General features: G+C 35.7%; 1 protein-coding gene across 1 annotated transcript; it reads left to right on the top strand.

Moving 5' to 3' along the window:
* The first annotated feature begins 3553 nt into the window (after positions 1–3553).
* Positions 3554–9752, top strand: LOC307011647 (serine/threonine-protein kinase pim-2-like). Its single transcript, XM_079637555.1, has 10 exons — positions 3554–4306; positions 4575–4735; positions 4895–5072; positions 5593–5763; positions 5841–5935; positions 6082–6132; positions 6223–6601; positions 6791–6967; positions 7215–7305; positions 7433–9752. Exons 1-10 carry the CDS (start codon positions 4033–4035, stop codon positions 7440–7442), a joined length of 1587 nt encoding a protein of 528 aa, XP_079493681.1. The 5' UTR covers positions 3554–4032; the 3' UTR covers positions 7443–9752.
* The last annotated feature ends 2301 nt before the right edge of the window (positions 9753–12053 follow it).

Genomic DNA, 12053 nt, shown 5'->3' with positions numbered 1-12053 from the left:
ACACACACACACTCGATTTGCGCATCGCCGACGCCGTCATGTGTGTATTACACAGGTAACTTAACGTTAACGTTATTAACGTTACATTGCTTCCTGATATCACATGCGCAAACACAAATAACCTATATTTATATATGTTTATACTACAGGGCCGTTGAATGCTTGTATCTGATAACCGAGAAGCTCTTGTAATTATTACTTTACCCCACCTCTCCATGCCGAGTGATGCAGTAAACACAGCCTAGCTAACGTTAGCTGGCTACGATTTCAGTACAGTAATAAGATCCTTGCTCCTCCTCAATTATCTGGTAATATTCTATTCACAAAATACAACCAAACGTACGGTAATGTTAAAATTTACTTGTTAAAAGTAATCCCGGGCCCTATTTGCGCTGGCCCGCCGATTAGAACAGGAAAATGCTCCACAGTGCTCTGGAATCTGACTGCTGCTAAGCAACGAAACTAGGAGTACGACGTACGACCGGTGTTCTGTCGATGTAGCATACTCATAGACTGAGCATACTTTGTCAGAATAGCATACCGGAAGTTGAGTTTTATAGCGGGTTCTGTCAATTTAGCCTACTTTATCAAAAAAGCATACCAGTGTTTGTGAAGGGTATGCTGTTTTGATAGCCCCTGGTTTAATAAAAATACAGTTAATAAAGGGATATGCTGTTTTAAAGCCCCTGGTTTAATAAAAATAGAGTTTCTACAGGTTTCTACAAAATGTATTATTTATTATTATTATTATTATTATTATGTGATAGAATTTCCAGTCTTTGGCTGCTTCCTCCTTCTGCTTTGTATCTAACAGGCTGATATGAGTGGTCCCACAATGCTTTGTGGCCCTGGTAGTGTCTGGCGCCTTGTTTTGAGGAAGTGATATTTTCATCTAGCAGTATTTGGTGACCGCACATGAAAATGCAATGTAGATAGTGTAAATGATATTACAAATCTGTTATTTGTTCCCGATCAAATAGTTTTGACTGAGGGCAAAGTTAAGTTTTATAAATTTATATTTTTATTCAACCTTTGTACTTTAACTGTATTGTTGGCTTGTCTGTTTGCTATTCTACAAACTTTGTATTCTTGTATAATGGCTGTTATTGTTCATTAACTATTATTGTTCAATAAATAATATGTCATATAAAGAATATTGGCGTACCTGATTTTGAGAAATGGTATGTGTGTTAGACCGCTTAACATTGTGATTGCTATCAGGATATGAGGAGACTTTCAACTAGTGATCTTAACATGGGAAGTACAGAATAATAACCCCCTTTCAATAGTGCAACTCCAAAAAACATCCTCATAATTCTCCAAACTTTAAATCAAGTTTTTCTTAACTTCTGCTCTTAAGCTTTTTGGACTCAATCGTATTTGTTAAATTTTCCTCCCCGCGCAGTATTATTTGGTAAAAGTGCAACACTGATCTCCAAACATAAGTCATTCTTCAGATAAAGCATCACAATACATCTCTGCTGATTATAGTAAATACAATTGATCCATTCTGTTTTTGTTTTGCGTGATCCATATGAATATAGATTCAAAATAGAGCTGGGTAAAAATAACTATTCTCATTTTTTTTCGCTTCTTATTTTTATGAAGTTATATCAATTCTTAAATTCTAAGAATCAATCTTTTAGTCAGTCATTTTTAGTTGATGAACGAACAGAACATTGTAGTGCACCTTCTAACAAATAAATCGCAATGTGCGTTTGTTCTTTTTTTAAAATAAAGTTTTAGATTTCAAATGATGTCAATATTATTATCAAATTTAAACAATAAATACCATTTTGACATTTTTAATGTAGCTGTTGGAGCTCCTCAGTTCAAGCGGTTCTTAACTGAATACAATTTCTTCCTTTTTACAAATTTCTAAATAAACTATGAATAAACTAATTGTAGCATGTGTCTGGATTATCAGCAGTAATTGAGTAGCTTTTTATTTTATTATTAAAATAGGCCTACAGATAATATTTTAATTCCGTCAAAAGAATTAGGGATCGTTAAGGAGACGGCAGGTTATGAGAAGTAACAGACAGACACACGATTGAATTAGAAATATAAATATAATTGGTTTCACTTGAAAAAAAAAAATAGAAAGTTAATAAGATAAAAGAAAGTAAATTACAAGAGCACATGAACAATAGACAATAAAACTGACTGAAATTTTCAACCACGAGTGCACTCTTGTCGGTGTAATCAAATATATACCCACATCAGTTCAACACTCAGAAAGAAAATAAACAAATAGGATATAACAAAAGAGAGTATAACCTCTCAAAAGAACTTCAAGTATCTCTCGTAAAAGTTTCAATGTCTCTCAAATCTGGGTTGTGGTTGTCCATACACCCTCAAAACGAAAAGAAAAAGTTATTTAGATCAAATTTGTCGTGCTTCAATGAGCAATAGCTTTCTTTCGTATACAGACACGTGGCAAACAATGGCGACGGTGAACTCTTTGTGATCGATTTTTTCTTTTGCTCTCGAAAATGGCGTCGGTGAACAAGTAAAATGTATTCCTCAGTCGGCTTCTTATTAATGCAATGCATCAAATTCATTGAATCTCAAACTTTTCAATACTTTTTCAAATATTTTCAATATAGATCACGACGATCAGATTGCGTCTGCTGCTCTCAATCAAGCTCGTCTCTTCTGTCATCGCGCATGCTCGTCGACACCATTATTTTTTTACAGTCTATGGCTATTTTTGTTTTACAGTCTATGGTCGTCGACACCATTCGTTTTTTTACAGTCTATGGTCGTCGACACCCTATTTTTTTTTACAGTCTATGGTCGACACCCATGGCGTGAAAAGAGCTTCATCCTTCTTCTTCTTCTGAGTTTTATGGCGGTTGGCAAGAGCTCTCATTGGTTGATCACTGAGCCTTTTATTCTAGAATGAATTCGCATATTTTTTACATCTCTTATCGACTTTTATTAAGGGAACATCATATCACTAAATTGTGTATACATTAAATAATTACCTTTATTTAAACTGTGTTACATTATCATGTCTCATATATTCACTCAAACTAAGAAAGCTTCAGAGCAATTACATTTACCTCATAAAAGTCATTCAATAAACTCATTAGACTAAAAAAAATAACTCTAGAAAATAACTTTTTGCACTATATTACATATTCATCATATGTACATTTCTTTTTCTGTATATCTGAATAAATCTTACAATCGAAACGTTTTTATATCAACCATTTAAAACAAAGTTAGCATTATAACTTTATTATTAACTGTGATCGTAAAGGATTTGCTATCCTGCGGCTCTCTCTGGTGGACAACATTAGTATTCATATATGAATCGAATTGACATAAATGTCTGATACTTTTTTTTGACGATTACATTTTTTAATGATTATTTTATTACTGATAATATCCAAATCAAACTCAAATTAACTGATTCATGGTACCTTATTTCTTGCTTTAACAGTTACATTTTAAACTTTCATTTTGCAGCTAATCAGTAACAATACATTTTTATATCACTTGTTAAATGGTTATTTAATAATAATAATTACATTCAGTACAGTCCTGCATGGACAGATTCGGTTTGTTTGCAGCTCCGCTCACGCACGCGACTTCGGGTGCGCATGCGTGCATATGAGTGATACGAATTTTAGTTGCTATGGCGACCTGTGTTATGATTTCTGACTGCAAATATCAACACTTTGATCGCTATCTGGTGGTTGAGAGACTTTTGCTGAATATTTTCTGCGCTGATCTGGAAATTTTGAAGCTGTTCGGAGGATTTTAGAGAGGAGACTTTTATTCTAGAAGGAGATCGGATAATATATCCTCTAACGTTACATCGTTTTATGTTCTAAACGTTCATATTATTTCTGAGGACTCTTTAATTGTATTGTTCTTTTCTGATTTTAGAGGGAGTTTGGAGTTTTATTTTATTTATTTATATATTTTTTGGGGGGGAGGGGTATTTCTGAGGAGCGTTGTATTTTATTGTATTGTATTTTGTACTGTATTTGTATTGTTTTCATTGCAGTTTGAAGGAGGATGCAAGGCCCGACCCGGACACCCCCCGAGCTTATTCCTGGACATCTAACGTTAACACCTCTGTCTTGTGAGTTTGTTTCTGTGTCCACAGGTCCGGCTCACAGGAAGAGAGAGTACCAGAGAGACAGCCAGCAGAGCCCAGATGAGGGATGTTCGTCCACACCAAGGAGAAAGAGGAGGAGGATGGATAGCCTTGTGAAGCTTCGTTACTGGGACTGGAGCAGCATCATCGCAGACCAGAATACTGCACCGATACAGGAGAGAAGAGCTGAGGGTAAATCAAATGACCATTGGAGAATATCACTGGAGTGTCATCATTGATTAAATGACCACACCATATTATATCAAAATACAACTGAAGTTTGATCAAGCCAATAATCAGATTTATTTTTTATTCCAAGACATGTCATGAATATTTAAACAAGGATTGTTTAAAAAACAACAACATTTTAACAGAAGAATAGCCATAATATGAGGATCCAATGTTTAATAATTATAATTATTTGTTTGAAACATGCTTTTTTTTTTATTCCCTGCTTTAGATCAAAATTGTCTACAGTCCAGTGTCTGTGCTGGAGAGGATCATGGTCTTCAGGAACCGCTACCCAGTGGTCTTGAAGTTCTTCCTCCTGCAGATCAACAGGTTCAAACCCCTCCAGCTCCAGACCACCACAGTCCAGCACCTTTCCAGAAATGGTTTGAGGTATTGGCCCTAATAAGCTACAAATGAATTTGAATATATATTAATATTTGGAAGATTTTGACACCTTTTTGTGCATTTGTTTGAAATGTTCTTTGTTTATTGTAATATGGGAAGAAATCAAGGTCAAATCTCTTCTATGTGCTCTATGTATATCATCAGCCTGTTAGTGAGGAAAGTGATAGTCAGGAGAGACAGAGGAAGAAGAGTAGTTCTGTAGATCTGCTCTCTCTTCACTGGAGTTCTGGAGAGCATCTCTCTCTTCACAGCAGTGGCTCAGGTCAGGGTCAGAAAGTGGAGGATCAGACCACTGCAACCATTAGTGAGAGACACGCTGAGGGTAAATCCAATGACCAGTTGAGAATGTGTAAATGCTCTGTTTATTAGTGCTCTGTACATCATAAAGTCGACATAATTTCCAGCTAGATATGAGTATCCATTAATGGAAACGTGTAATTCATGGGAACTTAATTAATTAAGGGGATTTGTCTGTTCCTTGGATGAAGTGCCATTAATTACCATATGTTACAAATTCACACCTATATCAAAATCCAAAAGTTTGATCAAAGTTATGTTTTTTTTTCCATGACATGTCTTAAATATTTAAACATAACTTTTATTTAATTAAGAATTAATGTAGTAACTGAAGAATCACCATAATATGACTATGCAGTGTTTCATTTATTAATTTAATACAATTTAATGAATTAATAATTTATTAATTTATTTAATAATTTATTTATTTAATTGATTGATTAACTTTATTCATTTATTTTGTATTATAGTTTATTTTAAGGCCAGACAAGTTTGTTGAGGGTTGGTTTGTAAAGAAGAGTATCCTTGATATTCCTTGCTTTTAGATCAAAATGGTCTACAGTCCAGTGTCTGTGCTGCAGAGGATCATGGTCTTCAGGAAGCTCTATCCAGTGGTCTTGAAGATCAGCAGGTTCAAACCCCGCCAGCTCCAGTCCAGCACAGTCCAGTCAGTCCAGCACCAGGTCACAACAACAGAGTGGACGTGACAACAGAGGGTGAGTTTACGGCCATGACCTCAAGCATTAAACTCACTGCTGTCCATGCAATTAAAACGAAGTTGCACTTTTTGCAGACAACATTTTGAGCCGGTATGAAATCGGCAGAATGCTCGGTGAGGGATCATTCGGCTCGGTTTATGAAGGGAAACGCTTGGAGGATGGCCTTGAGGTATCGTCATTTTCTTACAATGTTTAGCCAACAAATCAATTTTGTCTCACTATAGCCATTTCAAGTCTTTGTGTGTATATTTTTCCACTATTTACTGCATTTGACATGTCAGAAATGTTACAATGTTTTTTGTTTTTTATTATCAGGTGGCAGTGAAAATTGCCAGAAAGCCGCAGAACATGAAATACATCTACATTGTAAGTAGGCTACACTCACTATGTTGTTTTCAAATTAAAATATGTAAACATAATGACAGCACCTTCATATAACAATGATCTTTCTTCCAGCCTGGTCATCCCGCACAGTGCCCATTAGAGGTCGGCCTATTAATCCTTGCTAATAGGGGCCCCAAAGTTTCAGAGATCATTGAGCTGCTGGACTGGCAGGACCAGCCTGACCGATATATCATGGTCTTGGAGCGTCCCTCACCGTGTAAAGATCTGTGGGATTTTTGGAATGGTCACGAAGGCATCCTAAATGAGGACACAGCGCGGTTTATTATGGCGCAGGCAACAATGGCTGCTCATATGTGCTGTCGCCGTGGAGTGTTTCACCGTGATATTAAGCTGGAGAACCTGCTGATCAACACAGAAACTCTTCAGGTCAAACTGATTGACTTCGGGTGCGGGGATCTCCTGCAGGAATCTGGCTATGAAAGATTCTGTGGTATGAATTATGAATCAAACCTGTAGTTTGGGACTTAACTTCTAGTGACTAGTTCAATAGGTATCACATAAATCATATCTCACATTTGAGGCAGCATTTTTTTAAATTAAAAACACCAGATGTTTTTACCACATGCTATGGTATTTCATGCTATGGTACTTACCCATCAGACAAATCTTTTTTCTGCAGGCACTCTAGACTACCGCCCGCCTGAGTACTGCACAGAGGGCAAGTACCACGGCAAACCAGCTACTGTGTGGTCTCTGGGAGTGCTCTTATTCCTGTTGGTGTGTGGACGCATTCCAGAACCAAGAGACAAGCAAATGATTGAGGAAGACACCTGGTCTGAGCCTGGCTTGTCAAACGGTAAGATGCATTCATCACAACAAAGAAGACCAACTGTAAATGAAATCATTCATAACAAAGAAATACTGAAAAAGTAACACCTGAGCCAAGTGGCCGTATAAAAGACAGATATTGGATAATACAAGCATTTTTTTTTCTGATTTTTTGACCGTACTTTATAGAATAGTCGAATCTTACAGCTTAATACAAAGACAGCAGGTGTAAAGTTCAAGGTAATAATCTGACTCGCTTCTATCGTTCTGCACAGAATGCTGCCTCCTGATTCGATCCCTCCTGAAGGAAAGCCCAAGACAACGGATTTATTTGAGGAAAATCCTTCGACATGAATGGTTTAAGGTAATGAGCCTAAGATCAGCTACAAATGATTTTGAAGATTATATTCACTTTTCATTTTAAAGATTTTAAAAATGTTTTCTTCTAATTGTAATCTATGACTGTAACCTTTTTTGTTTGTTTGTTTCCGGTCACAGAATAAGACATGAAGAGGAATGTCAGAGCTGCACGTCATGTCAGAATTGCTCTCTTAGCCGCCCCAGAAGTTCCTGTGAAAGTTGCTTCTGCCACGGCCCTCTCCAAAGGATCCTGCACTGGATGTATAGTTAAAACTCTTCATGGAGTTACAAAATTTGGTTTTCAAGTAATTTTCTAAAATTGAACAGCAGTAAAACAGAGATTCTTCTTGTTGGTTCAAAAAATACAATAAGTCGAATATTTCTTCTATAGAAATAGATAACTGTTCTGTTCCTCTATCGAACCAGGTCAAAAGTTTGGGTGTCATTCTTGACACAACTCTGTCTTTTGAATCTCACATTAATAGAGTTACCCGTTCTGCATTCTTCCATATCCGCAATATAAATCTTCTGCGTCCTGTCCTTTCACTCAAGAGTACTGCTACACTTGTGCATGCTCTTGTAACATCTAGAATCGACTATTGCAATGCTTTTTTTATGGGATTCCTTCCAAATCTCTTCATAAATTACAGTTAGTACAAAATGCTACAGCTCGAGTCATTACCAAAACTTCCACTTTTGAACACATTTCTCCTGTTTTACAGAAGTTGCATTGGCTCCCAGTTAAATTCCGTGTAAATTTTGAAATCTTACTTTTAACTTACAAAGCACTTAACAGTTTGTCTCCTTCCTATCTTCAAGATCTTCTTCATATACACATTCCTTCCCGCACTCTAAGATCTGCTTCTGCACTTAAACTTATTCAGCCACGCACTCTGACAACTTCTATGGGATCACGAGCTTTTGGGTATTTGCTGCTCCCCATTTATGGAACTCTCTTCCTGTAGAGGTTCGCAACAGTTCTAGTCTCTCAGATTTTAAATCTCGTCTTAAAGGGGTCATGACATGGCTTTTTTTATTTTATTATTATGTTCCCTTAGGTGCAATTATAGTATTACTATAGTTTTTTTTTACAAAAAACTTTTAAATTGTAGTGATTTATGACCTTTTTTCCCACCCTGTTTCTCATCCTCTGATTTAAACAGTGTGTTTTGGGGGTGTTTCCCCTTTAAGAGTTCAGTGTTACCGCCCACTGTTATGATTGGCTAACGTCGGTGCCTATGCATCAATTATTAACGCCCCCAGCCAGAACATTTGCGGATTCAGCGTATTTAAAAAGTAGTTTAAAGTTTTAAATACATTACTTACAGTTTGCGTCGTCGTTGTTGAGCCCAGAATAGTCGGCACGGACTTATCTTTGAGCAACAGTTTTCTGGCAAAGCCAGCATCATTTTGGGATTTGTTCTCAAAACAGTCATCCTTCAAATGTATAGAACAAACGCTTAAACTAACACTGCCGTGACTGAGACGTCCGCAAAAAATAAAGTGCATCCATTTTTCCCTGATGACTGGATCTTTCGGCAGCGTATTCAAAGATGTTGTTTGTCCACAGCCAGGAACAGCACATTTGCGTGGCATCGCAATTTCCCTGTACACAGACCCACTCGCTGTCCGTCGACTGAACACTTGTGAGGTGCGCAGTGTGCGGGCGCGACAATGATACGAAATTAGCGTAGTTGCCTTGCGCTTTAAGCGTAGTTGTCTTGTGCTGGAGGCGGTCATATGCAAACGCTGGTACGTCACTTCGTACCGTGACGTCACTTCTTACCATGGATCCAGAACGAGCTGTATTTAGAGCTTGATTAAATAAATGATTCGTTTATAATGGGGAAGACGTCTTAAGCTATGAAACTTGCAAGGATGTTTTAATGGTACAAAGACCTCTTATATACCAAAAGATCAAGGCAAATTTGGTTTCTCATGTCATGACCCCTTTAAAACGTATTTGTACAGGCAGGCTTTTTATGTGATTTAATGTTTTTTTTTTTGCTGTACTGGTTTGATTGTTTGTCTTTTTTTAATGAATTTTGTAAGGTGTCCTTGAGTGCCATGAAAGGCGCCTTTAAATAAAATGTATTATTTATTATTATTATTATTATTATGTGATAGAATTTCCAGTCTTTGGCTGCTTCCTCCTTCTGCTTTGTATCTAACGGGCTGATATGAGTGGTCCCACAATGCTTTGTGTCCCTGGTAGTGTCTGGCGCCTTGTTTTGAGGAAGTGATATTTTCATCTAGCAGTATTTGGTGACCACACATGAAAATGCAATGTAGATAGTGTAAATTATATTACAAATCTGTTATTTGTTCCCGATCAAATAGTTTTGACTGAGGACAAATTTGAGTTTTATAACTTTATATTTTTATTCAACCTTTGTACTTTGACTGAATTGTTGGCTTGTCTGTTTGCTATTCTACAAACTTTGTATTCTTGTATAATGTCTTTTATTGTTCATTAACTATTATTGTTCAATAAATAATATGTCATATAAAGAATATTGGCGACGTACCTGATTTTGAGAAATGGTATGTGTGTTAGACCGCTTAACATTGTGATTGCTATCAGGATATGAGGAGACTTTCAACTAGTGATCTTAACATGGGAAGTACAGAATAATACCCCCCTTTCAATAGTGCAACTCCAAAAAACATCCTCTTAATTCTCCAAACTTTAAATCAAGTTTTTCTTAACTTCTGCTCTTAAGCTTTTTGGACTCAATCGTATTTGTTAAATTTTCCTCCCTGTGCAGTATTATTTGGTAAAAGTGCAACACTGATCTCCAAACATAAGTCATTCTTCAGATAAAGCATCACAATACATCTCTGCTGATTATAGTAAATACAATTGATCCATTCTGTTTTTGTTTTGCGTGATCCATGTGAATATAGATTCAAAATAGAGCTGGGTAAAAATAACTATTCTCATTTTTATTCGCTTCTTATTTTTATGAAGTTATATCAATTCTTAAATTCTAAGAATCAATCTTTTAGTCAGTCATTTTTAGTTGATGAACGAACAGAACATTGTAGTGCACCTTCTAACAAATAAATCACAATTTGCTTTTTTTCTTGTTTTTTTATTATTATAAAGTTTCAGATTTCAAATGATGTCAATATTATTATCAAATTTAAACAATAAATACCATTTTGACATTTTTAATGTAGCTGTTGGAGCTCCTCAGTTCAAGAAGCGGTTCTTAACTGAATACAATTTCTTCCTTTTTACAAATTTCTAAATAAACTATCATGAATAAACTAATTGTAGCACTTGTATGGATTATCAGCAGTAATTTAGTAGCTTTTTATTTTATTATTATAATACAGATAATATTTGAATTCCGTCAGAAGAATTAGGGATCGTTAAGGAGACGGCAGGTTATGAGAAGTAACAGACAGACACACGATTAAATTAGAAATATAAATATAATTTGTTTCACTTGAAAGAAAAAAAATAGAAAGTTAATAAGATAAAAGAAAGTAAATTACAAGAGCACATGAACAATAGACAATAAAACTGACTGAAATTTTCCACCACGAGTGCACTCTTGTCGGTGTAATCAAATATATACCCACATAGACAGTTCAACACTCAGAAAGAAAATAAACAAATAGGATATAACAAAAGAGAGTATAACCTCTCAAAAGAACTTCAAGTATCTCTCGTTAAAGTTTCAATGTCTCTCAAATCTGGGTTGTGGTTGTCCATACACCCTCAAAACGAAAAGAAAAAGTTATTTAGATCAAATTTGTCGTGCTTCAATGAGCAATAGCTTTCTTTCGTATACAGACACGTGGCAAACAATGGCGACGGTGAACTCTTTGTGATCGATTTTTTCTTTTGCTCTCGAAAATGGCGTCGGTGAACAAGTAAAATGTATTCCTCAGTCGGCTTCTTATTAATGCAATGCATCAAATTCATTGAATCTCAAACTTTTCAATACTTTTTCAAAGATTTTCAATCTAGATCACGACGATCAGATTGCGTCTGCTGCTCTCAATCAAGCTCGTCTCTTCTGTCATCGCGCATGCTCGTCGACACCATTATTTTTTTACAGTCTATGGCTATTTTTGTTTTATGGTCGTCGACACCCTATTTTTTTTTACAGTCTATGGTCGACACCCATGGCGTGAAAAGAGCTTCATCCTTCTTCTTCTTCTGAGTTTTATGGCGGTTGGCAAGAGCTCTCATTGGTTGATCACTGAGCTTTTATTCTAGAATGAATTCGCATATTTTTTACATCTCTTATCGACTTTTATTAAGGGAACATCATATCACTAAATTGTGTAGGCCTATACATTAAATAATTACCTTTATTTAAACTGTGTTACATTATCATGTCTCATGTATTCACTCAAACTAAGAAAGCTTGAGAGCAATTACATTTACCTCATAAAAGTCATTCAATAAACTCATTAGACAATTAGAAAAAATAACTCCAGAAAATAACTTTTTGCACTATATTACATATTCATCATATGTAACCGTTCAACCTGAAGAGTGCAGCACTCAGACGTTTTTACACCACATATTGTAGAATTAAAATACTTTATACCCAAATGTCAAAAAATTACTTGAATCAATGAACAGCATTAATAAAGCCCCAGTCTTACAGATCATTAACTAAAAAAAGTTGTTTAAGGGTTTAGTTACCCTTTAAACATAACTTTTATTTGTATAAGAATTAATGTAGTAACTGAAGAATCACCATAATATGACTATGCAGTGTTTAATTTCA

This window comes from Phoxinus phoxinus (genome assembly GCF_949152265.1).
Source record: "Phoxinus phoxinus genome assembly, chromosome: 15".
Taxonomy (NCBI): Eukaryota; Metazoa; Chordata; class Actinopteri; order Cypriniformes; family Leuciscidae; genus Phoxinus; species Phoxinus phoxinus.
This window is presented reverse-complemented; position numbering and strand designations above follow the sequence as displayed.